The 16467-nt window shown below is 40.8% G+C and overlaps 1 protein-coding gene across 6 annotated transcripts in view; it reads left to right on the forward strand.

Annotated features, from left to right (window-relative positions):
* Positions 1 to 488: 488 nt before the first annotated feature.
* Positions 489 to 16467, forward strand: part of GREM2 (gremlin 2, DAN family BMP antagonist) — a 113211-nt gene continuing 97232 nt past the window's right edge. For 2 of the 6 annotated variants that reach the window (XR_012380521.1, XM_073899940.1), the window contains exons 1-2: positions 893 to 1016; positions 5497 to 5576. Coding sequence is in view for 1 of the 6 variants with exons in the window: in XM_025878066.2 (XP_025733851.2) it covers positions 886 to 1016 (131 nt within the window). In the remaining 5 variants the exon portion in view is untranslated. Of the gene's footprint in view, positions 1017 to 1425; positions 1571 to 5496; positions 5577 to 5982; positions 6491 to 16467 lie in introns of those variants that run through there. The other 4 variants (XR_003209594.2, XM_073899941.1, XM_025878066.2 and 1 more) reach the window with 4 other exon arrangements.

Consider the following 16467-nt stretch of genomic DNA (forward strand, 5'->3'; position numbering starts at 1 on the left):
TAAGAAAAAAAAAAAAAGGAAACATGCAAGAGCATGCAGGCGTCACTGGAGGCTTCTGATATAACACACGGAGCCCACGCAGCACAAGAATTGGTCTGGCGTCATTGTTCCATGTTCGCTGGATGCTGTAAAGTCTGATTTGCATTAGAAACCTCTGCATTCAATAAACAAAAATAGGGATAATGACCAAAGCGCTATTTGGAACAGAAAACAAACTCAAGCAATGAGTGTTTTCCACTGAATTCATTCAAAATTTTATTAGTTGAGCTCTCACTTAGGTTATTAGGCTCAGCTTGCCTTTAATTTCATTGGCCTCAATTATTCAAAACAAAAGGAGCCTGGTGTATGTGCGTGCGTGTGTGTGTGTGTGTGTGCGCGCGCGCGCACACACACACACACGCACACACGGGGACGCATCACACACAGGCTTTGTACATTCTTCACATTGCAAACCCATCAACAAAAGGAGGAAGAAGATCTGAGAGGAATGAGTGGTTTTTGCGGGTTTAGGGTTGGAGAATTTCTCTACATAAACAAGAAGGTTTGGATTGGAAGTCTGCTAAAAAAAATGTTACAGCTGACCACAGGGTTGTAAATCCAGACTGGAAGGAGAAAAAGAGAAACATTGCAAGCGAGTGAAGTGTGTGTGGCTGCAATGTTTGTGGGTTAGATGAGAAACAAGCGCTGACTGAAACCGAGAAGGGGGGTGGCTGGTGTGATTTGTTTGGTGTGCGGAGCCAATAGAAATCCCAGACTGCGATAATATCCCGGTGCAGCGCCGCGCGGAGTCAGAGCCGAGTCTCGGGCCGGTGCACATCTGCGAGCCGCGGCCCAGCGCGCACCGCGGAGCCGGCTCCCCGCCGCCCCCAGCCCGCGCGCCTCCGCATGCGCGGCCGCGGTGCTCCGGCCGCGGGCCCCCGAAGGCGGCCGAGGGAGAGCCGGCGCACAACCCGCGGTGGACTCTGTAGCTCAGAGGAGAGGGACCCGAGGAGGAGGCTTCCATCACGTCATTGCAGGTACGCAGCTTGTCACGACTAATGTGGCACAGACACGGTTTCTGATTTCTCCCTTCACAAGGCACTGAAAAGTAATTGACATCGTTGGTTCCACTGTGGGTCAGAGTAGAAAGCACTGTCTATCTTGATTCACGCTCGATAATTAAAGCTGTTAACGTGTGTTTGGAGGCCACAGGGTTTATTCACCTATTGAATTCTCCGTGGGTGTAAAGCAGAGACCTTCAAACTCGACCGTCATCTCTTTCTTTAAAATAACATCAGTATCTGCCTGTTGTCACGCTGCCCACTTACAGATCTTGGTGACCTCCGTTATAGTTGTGACCTAATAGCAAGTCAAACACCGTCTGATTGTTAGAAAGCAGGCTTTGAGCATTCCCACCTACCTATCGGGTTAATATCCTCCTCTAAGGAATAGGAACCAGAGCGGACTTGAGCATGGTTTTGATCTTTAAAGCGTATGGCCAAAGTGGACTAAGCTCATGAGTGAAACAGCACTGGATCGCTTCGCTGTGGTTGAAGAAAAAGAAGGGAGAGCGAGATTTCTCAATGTGATGGTCAGTGACTCCTCTTCTGTACCTGATTTATTTTTACATTGTCTTATCAGTTGAAAATGCATTTATTCTGTACCCTCAGGCAGGATGAGTTCCAAGACTTCATGTGTTACTACATTAAAAAGTCATGAATTGGAACTGTGTCATAAATGTGATACTTGTGAGGAAATGCCCATTTTTGGTTTGATTTTATTTGATACTAAAATCGGTAGACATCTGGCCACTTCTTTTCCTGTCTTTATTCATTTTATTTTGAGAAATGAATTTTGTAAAAAAAAAATCTATTTCCTGGGATCTTACCATGTTTGCTTTCAAATTTTGAAGATGGTTATGTAACTTTTTTCTTCCTGTTGATTACTTGTGATTAAATTAACATTGCTTAATGAGTTCAGTCTTTGCCTTGGAAAAGCCAGTGGGGATTGAATGAAGGCTGAGTTAAAAGATTAGTCTTGCTTTGGGCGATCCTCAAATAACTGGGGTATAGCTGCTCTGAATCCCTGGATAAAGAGCTTTTCCTGCAGTGAAGAACATACACAGATAGGGACTCTAGTTCCACAAGAGAATGGCACAACAGCAGGTGCAGGACCAATGGAATATGTTATCTTATTAGCACTCTTCTCAGTGGGTTCTTGGTAGAACATATTCAAACCCTCCGTTGCTAATTCACAATCAATTCCCCATTCTGTCATGCCTGGTTTTTAGGGCACTCCTTATCCAAGATATGTGCCTGCCCAAGGTAGATAAGGAAGATATAAGAAAGGTATTTGTTTTACATATCACAATGGAGAATTTACATTGACCTGTGGGGATTTTTTAAATCAAATTAATCTTTTGTCATTAAGGAAAATGCATGCTTAGCTCTACCATGGAGTCTTGAAAACTGTTCATATTTTTGCCCAATGCCAAGTTTGAATGATTTAATGGGTATTTTTGAAATCATGTCAAAGAATAGACATGGCAAGTGAATATTTAGGAGAGAGCATTTTGATTTTAGAGATGAATATTTTTCTTTTTTTATATCACAAAGGAAACTGATTGTCAAGAATTTACCTATTTAAATAAATACTAATTAATTGACCCAACTGAGTTCTGTTTGCAGCTGAAAGTGTAGTTTTGCATCACTATAAACATTTTTCAATCTATAAATATAATATCTGAAATAAATTGAGACCCATTTCCCTCTTGCCATTCAAACTCTAAAGCGATTTTGGGCATTTCGGTAGTGACAAAGTAATGTGAGGCTGAATATATATATACACAGTTTGTCTGGACTAAGAGACACTGATGGCTTTTCAAAGATAAATGTAAACAATGCTTTGATTACTCATTGTTTTGCACTATCATTCTTCACTGAGAGAAGTAATCAAAAGTTCATTCCCTGTGCATTTTAGTATAGCCAGCTAGAGCTTTAGATATCCGCAAGTTATAAGTTTGGTAAAGTTTAAACAAGGCACATGCCTTTAAATCTCTTTAAAGTAAACACCTCTTCCTTAGTCCTCTTCTTCTAAAGCAAAGGAATGGAATTAAGCTCCCAGTCTGGGCGCCGATTCTTATTGATATGGAGAGGACTGGCCAGCCTAGGTCAAGGACAAACACCTGGAGGCTGCAGAAGCGCAGGTTAGACCAGCCACGTTTGTGCCCCAGCATTGCTACAGCAGTCAGGCCAGGTTGCAAGCATTTTCAGTATCAGGGCCCTTCAAGTATTTAGGAGAAAGTGATGAATTATTGCAACCAAATGTGCCAAGTATTGGGCTTAAAACCAGTCACACAAAGAGCCAGCAAATAATAAGACAAATTGTTTTGAAGGGGAAAGTATACAATTATAAACTTAGCCTCTGGCGCCATGTATGCCTGTGTTTGCCTAGCTGTTTCTCTTCCTACCACAGAGTTCTCTTTTATATAAATTGGACACACTGACCTAATAATGTATAGAATTAATTTTGATCCCAAGTCAGGCTAAAGTATGGTCCTCAAACCCCTAATCTAAATAACAGATATTTCCTACGGCCACCACTTCTAGTTGGGAATATGTCTTTGGCCAGCTCATCCATAGGACCCAGCTCATGTGGAACGCTGATTTGCGGAGCGGAGTCCCAGAGCCACATGGCAGTAAGAGAATGAATAGGGAGAGGCTCAAAGTACCACGGGTGTGAGGGGAGATGTTACAAAGATGGGCATCCTTAAGTATGAATCCAAGAGTCAAAGGAATAATGAGTTTATTTCCTCAAATGCGCTTCCAGTATAAACTTTTAGTGAGATTTCCTGAATATTTTAAATAACTCTCATGTGTACACATGTACCTTGCACACAGGTATGGGATGAAAATGAAGACCTTTGATGTGCTGTTAACACTCCCCTACGCACAGGCCAGGAGAGGGCAGCATGCAAACTGTAAAAAAGTAACGTCTCTTGACTGAGGGGAGACTCCAATCTCCAAAATAGCTAAACCTGTCTCCCTAACTGTATGTACCTTCTTCCCTTTGAAAAGCTGAGTCTAGAGCCTTGCTTGCTAAGGGATACACCATTCAGAAAGATTTGTTTCTACTTTTGCCTCCAGAGTTGGTGCCGCCCAGCAAAATAAGGAAAGCAACCTATTTGAGAGAGAACTCAACTTCTCTTTCTTTGAATTAGCTTCATTCTTTGAAGCTATCCAAGTGGTCTTTATCTTTACTCTGCCAGGAAGTGGGTAGGAGAAAGGGAAGTAGAATACAGAGGGAAAAAAAGAAGAGAGAGAATAGGGTTTCTTGAATTTGTCCTCCAGGGGAAATGTTTATGAACTGCTTTCTCCATACACCTAGCCTTTGTTTTAAGCATGTCTCAAAGGCAGGTTCAGGGCCACAAGAATACATTTTGTACATTGACAGTCAATAGTGTCTCTAGAATCCTAGTGAATTTGGTTTCAAAACAGAAGGGCTAGAATAGCTTTTTTTTTTTTTAACTGGTTTCCAGAGTCTAAGACGTACTAAAAAATAATTATGCATCTCCCTCTTAGAATGTCAGAGATTGGTCAAACCTAATCCCAACTACACCTAGTCCAGCCTTTTAGAAACTCATGGCTAGTAAGCCTCACACTGTTCTTACTTTCACGGATCAGCCATATTCTAGGGACAAATTGTAAATGTGCACAGAAGAGAGAAATAATCACTCTTAAAGTGGGCAACCTGTAGCTGGCAGTGATAATTCCTGCATGCTTCATCCTAATTTAGCTAGATTGGTGATTTTAGTTTCAGGAACACCCTTGTAACCTTGCCATCTTTGGTTCAAATGCCACACAACTTGCTGCTGAATATGAAGGCTGTAGAATGCAGCTCAGAGGGGGGTTTAAAACAAAGTCTGGGAGGCCCAGAAAAAAGCAGTCTTGGTGAAAAGCTGAGGTTTCTCCTGAGAGAAAAGGAGGCAGAAGGGACACTGGGCTGGGCATGGGCACACGAGGTGATGGAGAAGCCAGGAAAGGGTAGTGCTGAGCCTCCTGGAGAGTGACTCCTGGGACCCTCAGGGTCTGCCCAGCAGGGCTCAGCCTTGGAAGCGCTTCTCTCTGGTGCCACTGTACTCTGCTAGGAGGTGTGGTGTCCTTGAATCAAAGCAAAAGGTTTTTTTCAAGGACGAAGTAAAGATTTCTCCGTGTCTGGGAAGAAAGGGAGGTCACTGTGTGTCTCCCCCATTCTCAGCCAGATTAGCCTCTGCAGCACTCCCATGTACTGTCTGGAATGACGCAGTTGCCCCAGGGCTTCTGTGGATGCTTGGGTGAAGGGGGTACATTCGTCCAGGGTCACTGTAGAACCAGGCACAATCGTGGGGTGCCAGCAACAAGGGAGGGAGAGGTAAATCCTAGGAGCTGAGAAGCTCCACTGCTGTTTCTCAGTTTTTGATATAGTCCTTCCGAGCTCCTTGCAGTCAGAGAAACTCTGGGTTCCATCTCTTTTTTCTAGATTACTTTGCAATAAAGGAATCCCACGGCTGAAGGGGAAATCTCTTTGAAGGCCCTTCCCTGTTTGAGAGGCAAAGCAGGGTAAGTAAGATCACAGAATGCTGGCAGATACAGTAACCCTCAGGAGAAGACATACCCAATAGTTAGTTCTTAGTTACACTAAGAAAACCCTTCTGAATTGTGAACGCAAGGGAACTAGAGACAAAGGAACTACATGACTGAAGGAAAAAACTCTCCCAAAAGAGAGTTTTTGAAGGATATGACGCCACGAGCACAAATATTCACAAACATGACTTTCATGTTATGGATTAGTAGTCGTTCCAAACTAAAATTCTCCACTCCTATAATTTATTTAAACAGCGAGAGAGGGGAAAAATAGAACACACTGAGCAAGGGAACACTTGACTAGCTCATGTGAAATGCTAAGCTGAGTTGACTTTGTCTAGTACAAATACCATGTGCATTAAAAATTACTCTGTTTTTACAGCTGCAACTCTAAAAGCTGGAGGAAGCTAATCTTACCACCTATGGGAAACTCGCCACCTCACTCTGCTTTTATGCAATTACAACACACACCCTGGATAATGCATTAAATTCTCTAATTGTAGTAGGAGTGTTTCAGGAAAGTTGATAGATGTGTGATATTGTACTTACAGTTAATAAAAACCCAGCAGCTCTATGAGATTTCATTGCCAACTGCTTTTTCTAGGAATCTAAATTTCATCAAATTTTCAAGCTATCTTTAATTTTCCCTTATTGATCACTTTACAAATTAAGATTCATCTAACATTTGTTGAATGTTTAACACATGCCAGGTTATACTAGACACATTGCTGTATAGTATGTAATTTAATCTTTACCACAACTCTGAGGATTTATCTTATGCAAGTTTTATTGATTGAGATAATTGGTTACAACCAAGAATATAACCATTTATGCAAGCATTCATTCAACAGATAGCTATTGAGCTTCCTCTTTGTATACCAGTAACAACAGCAACAGTAATAAAATAGTATGGTTATTGTCACTAGCATGATCCTTTATATTATGTTTCCACATATATGGTTGCACTTAATTCCTGGATAAGGCAGTCACTCACACATGTAAAAACAACAACAAGCAAACATCTTTCTATACACCAACTCGTCACTAAGTGATTAAAATTGTGTATATGGAAATAATCTTGATTGTTGCTTGATTTAAGTCTATAGTCGTAGGAGTGTCTTATTTGATAGAGTATAAACTGATGAAAAATATTCATCCTCAAGCCTACTACTGGAGAGAAAAAATAGATTGTGTCTACTTTAACCCCTTTGCTGAGGATGTGTTCATGTCTCGGGGCCATTTCAAGCTCTAGCCTGCAGAGAGCACCCCTCATTGTTCCTCATTAAATCTTTGGAGCAATACAGAAATGTGTAGCTTCAAATATATGTATCCTAGACTTCAACTTCAACTTAAGATATCTCACTTCTGTGAATTCAGAGAATGTAAACTTCGGAGAAAGCAGATGGTAGCATCACTGTGTTTCAGAGGGCCAAATGGTATTAAGACTCCTTTGACCTAGAAGAGGGTTATCTGGTTATTATTAAAACTTATTAAGCTAGGAAACTCAGGAGGCCGGGTCTGCACCTGTTCCTGTTATTCACACTGAAAGTGTGGCCTTAGGGAGAACCTGCAATCTCTTGAGTTCACTCTTTAAAAAGAGAAAGCGGAAGTGGATCATCATATTTCAGTCCAGCCCTAAACATCAGTTCTACAAGCTTCCTTCTGTGACGATAGCTGACATTCCTTGAAGGATGACTCTTTGTTAAGTATTTTATAGGTATCATCTAATCTTTATCAAAAGCCTAGTATTCTTTTTTTTTTTTTTTAAAGCCTGGTATTCTTGTTATTATCCCCACTTTACAGGTGAGATAACTAAGGCTTAGAGAGATTAAGAGCTTTCAAAAATTAACACAGACAAGCAAATTGAGGAACTGGGTTTCACACCCCCCTCCTCCACCTTTTGCATAGCATGTTGCACCTTCATTCACTTATTTATAGTATGTGTGGGGAAGATACTATGTGCCAGGTGCTGTGCAAGGTTATAGGGGATAATGATGAAGAGCTCAAATAAGTGGGAAAGACAGAGAATGCCCTAGTAACTATAATGGTGTTTGCTGAGTATGATAATACAGGATGCTTTGCAAATCTATGGTATTATTTTGCCTTATTAACAAAACCATTTGACAGTTTAAGTCTGCTGATTATAATAGCTCAACTCTTTTCTCTATATCATTTTGGATATTTCTCCCTCCCCAATATAGTGCGGCGTTAGTCTTCCTTGTGTAATTATTTTTGTCATATGTTTACATCTTTCACTAAATTTTAAATTTCCCTTGAGGACAGCAGCCATATCTTATTCAGCTTTTGGTTTCCCAGCACAGAATCAATGCTTAATTAGTTGTACCTCCATTGAGCTCCAGCTACATCTAATTTACGGCTAGGATCAGAGACTCCTGCTTATCTGCTGAAAGGCGCAGTCTTCAAAAAGCTTTAAATACACACATCTACCATAGGCTAAACAAATGACAAACTCAGTCATTCATCTTGGGGAAAAAACATTTTTTTTTCTTTTTGCTTTGTGTTACTGATCGCTTGCGTTACACATTTTTGTTTAAAATAGTCATTTCAGTAAGAAAATCAAACTGTCACTGAAAGTCAATTAATCCTCTTTTTAAACAACTTACTGCTTTGACTTTAAAATACTTTATCAACCATTCTGACACTTTTTTCTCCCCAAGTGAGAGACAACTTCATCATTGAAGGGTGCCAAGGTGTTCCTGCAAGTTTATCCGTCATTCCTCTGGGGTTATGTGGGCTGGTCATAACATACTGGAATGCTTGCTAACTTTCTGGGCTCTGTCCTTTAATTTGGAAATTAACAACCTCTAGCTCATGCAGAGAAAGTGATAAGGTTACCAAAGATTCTGGAAACAGTGTCGGGTTTTGAATTGGAAGGCTTAATTTGGGAGAAGCAGGAGAGTTAAGAGGACTGATTTGCTCTATGTGGTTGCAAAGAGCAGATTTTTAAAAATCTCTGTGAAAGAATTCTTTACCGTCGGGTAGTCTGTGACAATTCAGGAGGGTCTATGAATTTGGGTGGTAAAAAAAATTACATCTTTGTTTCTACTGTGCTGAAACTGAAATTTCCCATCCCCTTTAGTTATGAATGTGAGCAACATACCACACTAGTATTAGCAGAACTGTCGCCTCATCACCAAATAGAAATCAGAGCTATTTTCATATCACCTCACAGTTGATACAGATGTTTCAAAATATCACACGTATCACAACTTCAAAATTATGGTAGTTACTATACCTATTTCTAGATCTTATTGTTAACATGTAAAGAAGACCACATAAATCCATATCACACTTTTGTTTTTAAAATATGTTGGTATATATACATATTTGTATATTTATGCACATACACACATGTATATGTTTTTATATGTATATATATGTGTGTGTATACGCCTATACATAGTTTCCTATTTAGAGTATACATTTCTGGGGGCACCTGGGTGGCTCAGCTGGTTAAGCATCTGACTCTCGATTTCAGCTCAGGTGATGATCTCAGGGTCATGAGAGCCAGCCCCATATTGGACTCTGAGCTGAGCGTGGAGCCTGCAGAAGATTCTCTTTCTCCTTCTCTCTCTGCCCCTCCCTATTCTATCTCTTTTTTAAAAAAAAAGGGGGGTATACATTTCTGAACTTAGAAACGTTATCCTGAAAAGGAGCTTCAGTAGACCCAAAGGAGGTCCATGGGGAAAAAATGTAAAACACCTCACTCTATAGGCTGGTAAATTTGGCTTATTAGATGGCAAATTTTCTATTAACTAAAGTTGCCCCAAATGGAATAGGCCACCCTGTGAGCCAAGGAAGCTTGTGCTGGCAAGGGGCAGTGCGGAGGGGGGGGGGTGCTGGATGGATTTCAGTTGAGGGAAGTTATACATCATATATGGAGTTGGGCGTGATGCTGCCACCTAACGCTGAGGCTACATGGTCAAGACCAAGAGACAAAGAAAAGTCCATTGCTTTCCTCAGTTTCGATTTGCGAGGGTTTGAGCCAACCGGCTTCTGTAAGGAGAGAAGAGTCCTTCAGAGGTGTACATCACACCACCTATCTTTGTGTTTGTTTCTAGGCTAGTCTCAAACATCAGTAAGTACTTGTGAATTGGATGGCTGAGGGCCATAGTTACTGATCAGGTCTGACTAGTGTCCTAAAGAGTCAGAGACCCACTGCATGGGGTTCCTAGGCATAGATAGCTCTAGGCTGCATTGTAATTGTCTTTTCATTTCTTCTCTCCCCTGCTGTACTGTGAGATATCTAAGGGGCCATGCATTTGCATCTTGATGTCTCTAGTCCAAGATACTTCATGTTTGGCAAACGAATTGATGAATGCCCCGGTAGAGGTCACTGTTGTTGCAGAACCAGTGGCCCCATTTTTTAAAAATAAGGAAGAAAATACGAGAAAGAATACTTCTGATTTTACTAAATGTAAGTATCATTGTGGGATGGGCTCATGGAGAACATAGTTATGGACCACTGAGTACCCAAATAAAAACCTCAGAGAAGAATCCTGTTCATGGCAAAATGAGCAACTTCTATTCAACTCAGTGGAAATGTCGATAGCAAATACCTTTCAGGGTGGCTGGGGACGTGGTGGGCTCTGGTAACTTTTAGGGAGGTAAAGAATTTTATTTGGGACTTAATTAAGCTGAGGAGGAGAGAAGTTCTCCTTAGAGGATGCCAAGGTGTCCCTGCAAATGTATAGCTCACGCTTCCATTGTTATGGACTTTGGGAAGGCAGTGCTTATGCTGGAAGGCAGAGTTGGGAGGGGACAAGAAAGGACTTATCGAGCACATACTATGCATTTTGGGTATTTGAACATACAAGATGTCATTGATTTTTATAAAAACTTCTTGCGGTAGGTGCTATTGTCCACATTTTACCAACAAAGAACTGAAGTATATTGAGCTTCAGTAAATTTCTTAACTTCACACAGCCACTAAGTGGCTAAGTAAGCATTAATCTAAGAGCTTAAGAACCCCAAATAAAATTCACTGCCTTTTCACTACAACAAAGCTCAAAAACACTGCCTTTTTCTTCCATAATTTTGGCTCTGTTGCCTCTCAGTGATGCAGGGTTCATACTAGAGACTCACAGAGATAAGAGTCTAGGTATGCTGTGTTGGGTAGATAATCAAACACAGAGGAAGTGTGTACTACTAGTTTAAAGCATGAACTTTGGAGTCAGATAAACCTGGCTCCATTCCTACCTGAGGGACACTATTACTTAGAAGCAGTAATCCTCATCTAAAATTGCATAGTATTGTTTTAAGAATTATATAAAATAATGCTTTCATCCCAGGCACAAAAATGCAGTTCTTGTTATTTGTTTATTTATTTAGCAGGCTTTTGATATTAGTGGATTGGGGCAAAAAAGCAAGGGTCTTCAATGTTTTATAAAAGAACAGCGCATTACTATGAATACTTTAGAATTGGGAGTTCAGATCCAATTTTATGAACTGAGATAAATAAAGCATTTGAGTCTTAAGTTTATCTTTTAAATGTAATAATTATTTAGAAGAGTTAATTAAATACTCTCCCTAGAACCATTGATTCTTTTGACAAATATGTATGGATCCAGAGCTAGAAATGGCAGAATATCAAAAGACGGATCATATTTTCGAAAGACTTATAGCTCATGGGGAAAACAAGATGTATAGATCAATAATGAGGACACCAGGTAAAAACTGGATAAAACTGGTAAAGATGTGGACAAATAAGGTGACAAGGGCATTGGAGGAGTGAGAAGTTACTTCCAATAAAGAATTTTTGATGCTCCAGTAAAGCCTGGGCAAATCACACCATGTGTTACTTTGCATTATTTCCTTTCTGTTTTCTCCAACCCAAGACCTGTGTTATGTATTAATGTCTTCTAACTCATTGAGTTTTAGAGATACAAAGAAATGATTTACTTAATCTTCTCATTTTACATATAAGCAACTGATAGCCCAGAAAATTGTGTGCCTCATAAGACTGCTAACTAGTTATTTTGTAGAACTAGAAATAGAACCCAGATTCCCTATCTCCCTGTCTATTCCTCTTTTTACTACACATACACCCCAGTGGACCTCCACCATTAAGCGAAGCCTAAATCAACAGTACATGAAGTACTGTAGGAGGTTTCACAAAGGTCCAAGGTGCAGCCTACAGGATGTGTGCCAAAGTGGGGGAGAAATCATTTTGCTTTGGGGATAGTAGAAAGATTTTGTATAAATGCAGTGTAGTCTGTTGTTGTTTAATTTGGATGAACTTTTCTCCTGCTCTCTGCAATACTAGATAATCCTAGAGCTTGAAATCCCCAAGGCTGAGGTCCATTGAAATAGTCCCAATCATTTTTAGAAGTCCAACAATGCCTTCAAATCAAGTGATGAACAAACAGAAAATGGAATGAAGTAGGCGGAGGAGTAAAGTAGCCTTGCATTCTCCTTCCTGGGTCGACGAGTGTCATAGTGCATTTCGGCTTATTAAAGTAATAGGAATGACTTTCCCTTCCCTCTGTTTGGACCAAGGATAGATTTGTGTGTGTGTGTGTGTGTGTGTGTGATATATGTAGTCAGGTTTTTCCACATTCCACATGCCCAACAACTGGTGTCTTCTCTAGTTCAAATGCCCTAGTTAGACAGGTTTACTTGGTCATACCTAGAATTACTTTTACCAACAAATGCAGCCTCTGGACAGGATTTGCGAAAAGAAAAGAGTTGGTGTCACAGTCCATCCAGAATTGTCCCCCTCCTATTTGTCAGAGGAAGGTCACTCTCTGGAGGAAAACATTCTGCTCTTCCTCAGCCAGGTCATGTTGGCACAGTGCTCCTTCTCCCTCCTCGTTCCTCTTATTCCTGGAACCGGACATGCACAAAACCAGACATGCACAGAACCAGACATCCACCTAGGCCAGGCCGCCCAATAAATAGTGGGCACCTCCCTCCTTTACTCTCCATTGAATGAATGACTGAGGTGCAGCAGTCCCTACCCGTGGTGCCCCCAGATGACTCTGAGAGTCAGCAAGAGATAGATTTCTCTCTGTGGGAGAAGTACTATCCCTTATACAGTCAGGAAGATGTTTTACTCCAGGAGACAAAGCAGCAGGAAGCAGGACATCGATCAAGCAGGGTATATCCAAGGCAGCAAAGCCGTACTCCATGGCTACTTGATTCATGATTGCTACCTTACTCCAGTTGAGTTTACATGCCATTGACCTCAAGTAATTGGGCAGTGGAGGATGCAACAACTAACTGTTCATAAAACTTCTTTTTATCCAAATTTGGAGCAAAATTTGTGAACTCTATTCTTGGGGTTGAACGAGACAGCATTGCTGATGACTGATGTCTGAATAAGCACCATATGGATTTGTACAAAGGGAGGAAAATAATCCTCAGTTGTAAAAATATCTTTGGTCTTCATAAGGGTGATATGCACCCACATGTTTCTGTCAGGTGGTTTTGCTATAAACAATTATTCTTGGACTAATAGGAAAATTTCCTTTTATAGTGATTGTACATTTTCCCAGATTATCAGTGTAGCATGCAAAATCCCACAACTTCAGAAACTCAAAAGATCAAAGGCAGAGAGACCAGTGGAGTCTTTAGACTCACCACACACCAGAACAATAGTTTGGCTACCAGAAAGCCCCTTTAATGACAACAAGAAAGTATACTCTCATAATTACCAACTGCACTGTGAAAATTGATATGCATTCCTAATTCCTGCATTAGATATTCCTGTTGTTTCTTGATGGCAGTAAAATTCAGATTGTCTCCATATGATTAAAACATTGGCCAATTGAGGTTTGGAGCCGTTTAGTCAATATTAACTGCTGTGGTGTTGAATTGATTTTCTGTTTCAAGTGACAGCCAAGACTATCAAATAAACCCAAAAATATTTATTAGGGCGGCTTCTGAATATATAGGCAGACTCAATATTGACACAGACTCAATAATCTCATTAAAGAAGGGGAAGAGATTTTTTCCATCTGTGTAGTAGCTGGCCTATAGGGTAGGTACACTGAAAATGTCTTTGGGGTGCATGAAAAAATGAATAACTTAGAGCATGTGGAATTGAAAGTAAGGAACTGTAGTTGTTTAAATATAAAATAAGTCACAGATAATGTTAACAGATTGACCATCAGTTTAGAACATTAGCCCTGTTTTGTCAGGGTTCTGATCGATACACAATCAACAGACATTCTTGAGTGTTTACGGTGTGACAGGCGCTAGGAATATAAAAAAGGACGAATATAAAAAGCTGCCCTCCAGCAGCTCCCAGTCCAGCAGGGGAGACAAGCACTAGACAGGTAACAGCAACATTCAATAGGAGGGGCTACCTCTGAGCCAAGGGAAGTGGGAACAGGGCAAAAATGGCAATGTGGATCACTAGTTTTGCTTTGTAGAGACTATAAGGCCCACGTCGTACTGTAGGAGACTGTCTGCCTATTATACTAAGGAGTTTACAGCTTCCACACATCATCTGTTCAGCACTTTCATTTTTTGGTGTTTTGGTTTTGTTGTTTTTTGGTTTTGGTTTTGTTTTTGTCCTTGTGACAGGACAATAGACCTGCTGTGCAACTTTTTCCTGGTCCCTTGGACTACTAGTGAAATGCAAACGGTTTGTGGCCTCTAAAATGTCCTGCTGGTTCGCCTGCTTGCGGCTCAGGAGGCTCCTTCAGCATTGCCTCTGAACATTCTGGCTTCTGGGTTTTGCTGCACGCCAGAGACAGTGGTCTCATTCCTGGCTTTTTCCGAAAGGATCGTAACCACGATCATAAAAAAGGATTATTGGAATCCCAGCAAGTCACATTCAGGTGTAGCTCTTTGGAAAAAACATGATCTGAAGAAGGCAATGTGCCTCAGTAGAGTAGTAATGCTCCTTGTTTCTGGTTTCATATCTGGCGTTGGCTGAATTTTAGTTCATGACGAAGAATGGCACAGTGGGCTTATAGTTTCCAGCCTTTATTTACTTGTGCACTGGCCAGACACCGGATGGAGAAAGTGACTAGCAAAAGGTCAGATCCTTTCCTTTTTTCTTTTTTTTTTTTCCCCTCTCCCCCAAGTACGCACAAGAAGATAACCAAATGTTTGTTTTTCTGTCAGAACATAAGTTTGGGTACATCTACGTGACTAGAAGCCGCTGAACTAGAATCCTGTTTCATAACAGAGGCTTACCTGGAGTGCTCTACACTGCTCTCCATAAGCCCAAATGGCATTAAACATAAATTCAGTCGCCTTGTTATATCGGGTGGGTGCACACAAATGACTGTGGTCAGTAGTAATGGGGGACAAAAAAGGTCAAGTGATTTCTCTGTAGTTTTGCATTTCCTTAGCTTCCCCCTGGAAAAATATAATGGATTTCAACCATTGACTAAGTTTGCCTTACATAAGAAATACTATATAAAATGATCAATTAGACTTAGGATTCTACCTCATGTTTAAACAAGGAAGATATCCATCTCCCAAAGGAATTCAGAAATGCCAATGATTCATTAATAATGACAAGAAAAATAATCTCTGTCATTCACTGAGCCCATCCATAGTAGAATAATCTAACTGTAACTGTGATTAGAGGCGGCCACACCTCATTTAGAACTTACTGTATTCCAAAGACCGGAGTCAGTCTTTTTACATCCATTTAAGCCTTAATAACAGAGCTGAGAAAAGCACTCCTAATCTCTGTTCTCCAGAAGTCTGAGAGTCAAGTTATTTCCCCATGAGCAAAAGTTAGGCCCTCTGTCTATCTACCTCCAAAGCTCTAACTCATAACCCTCACGCGAGATTATGACCTACACACATTATTAGGTGTTTTACAAAGATAATCATATTAATTTGCAAAGCAACCTTAGAGTCAAGTCTTACTATTATTCCTTTCATACACATGAAGACCCAAAGCCACACCGCCAATAGAAGGAGCCAGAATTCAGACCCAACTCGGCCTGACTCCAAAGCCCTTGCTTTCCATCTACTCAATATGCTGCCTCCAGACATGTTCCAGGACGCTCTCCTCATCCTCAGATTGCCTTTCTTCCCAGTGGGTTTTCTGGTGCCTGAAATTCCCTTAATAGGAAATAACACCTTCCATTCCATAATTTGGAAAATGACTTGGAAAGAAAAACACTGCTGGGGTATTTGAAGATTGACCAAAGACCTCTGGGTTGCCAAGGCCAGTATACAGGTGCACAGGGGGAGGGGGACAACGGAGAGAGGGTTCACAGGGAGGGTCTGAGGGCACAACACCGAGAAAACAAAATAAATTAAGAAAAGGAGCCTGAGGATTAATGAAGAAAGCAACTACTTCACCATTTTTCTAAGGGCTAGGTCAGTGAACCACACTGCCTAGTATTAAACAAACAAACAAACAGAAAACTCTGAACTAGGTTTTTTTTTTTTTTTTATTATTTCACTGTCGCATTCCCTGAAAATATTCACAGGTAGATATGAGGCCAAAGAGCATATATACCCTTAACGTGGGTTTATCTTGGGTCTTGCCTTTATATCTTGTTTTTATTATTAAATTCTCTAAAGTTCTACCCACATAGGGTTATCCCACCTCTAATCCTAAATGGCAGAAAGAATTTCTTGGGCCAATATTCCTATCCTCCTAGACTCATATCCAATATTCTACCCTATTTTATTTCCCCCAAAAAAGGAAAATAATGACCCGATTTTCATCCCTTTATTCTTTTATCAGCTCTTTATTGAGCATTTTCTCGGTATGAAGGAATTCAACCCCATACAGCAACTGATTGACTGCTCCCCATAATGTCAAAAGTCGCATGTGGGCGCGCCTGGGTGGCTCAGTCATTAAGTGTCTGCCTTCGGCTCAGGTCATGATCCCGGGGTCCTGGGATCGAGCTCCACATCGGGCTCC

This window comes from Callorhinus ursinus, unplaced genomic scaffold (genome assembly GCF_003265705.2).
Source record: "Callorhinus ursinus isolate GAN/ISIS: 27379988/994484 unplaced genomic scaffold, GSC_fseal_2.0 scaffold13, whole genome shotgun sequence".
Classification (NCBI taxonomy): Eukaryota; Metazoa; Chordata; class Mammalia; order Carnivora; family Otariidae; genus Callorhinus; species Callorhinus ursinus.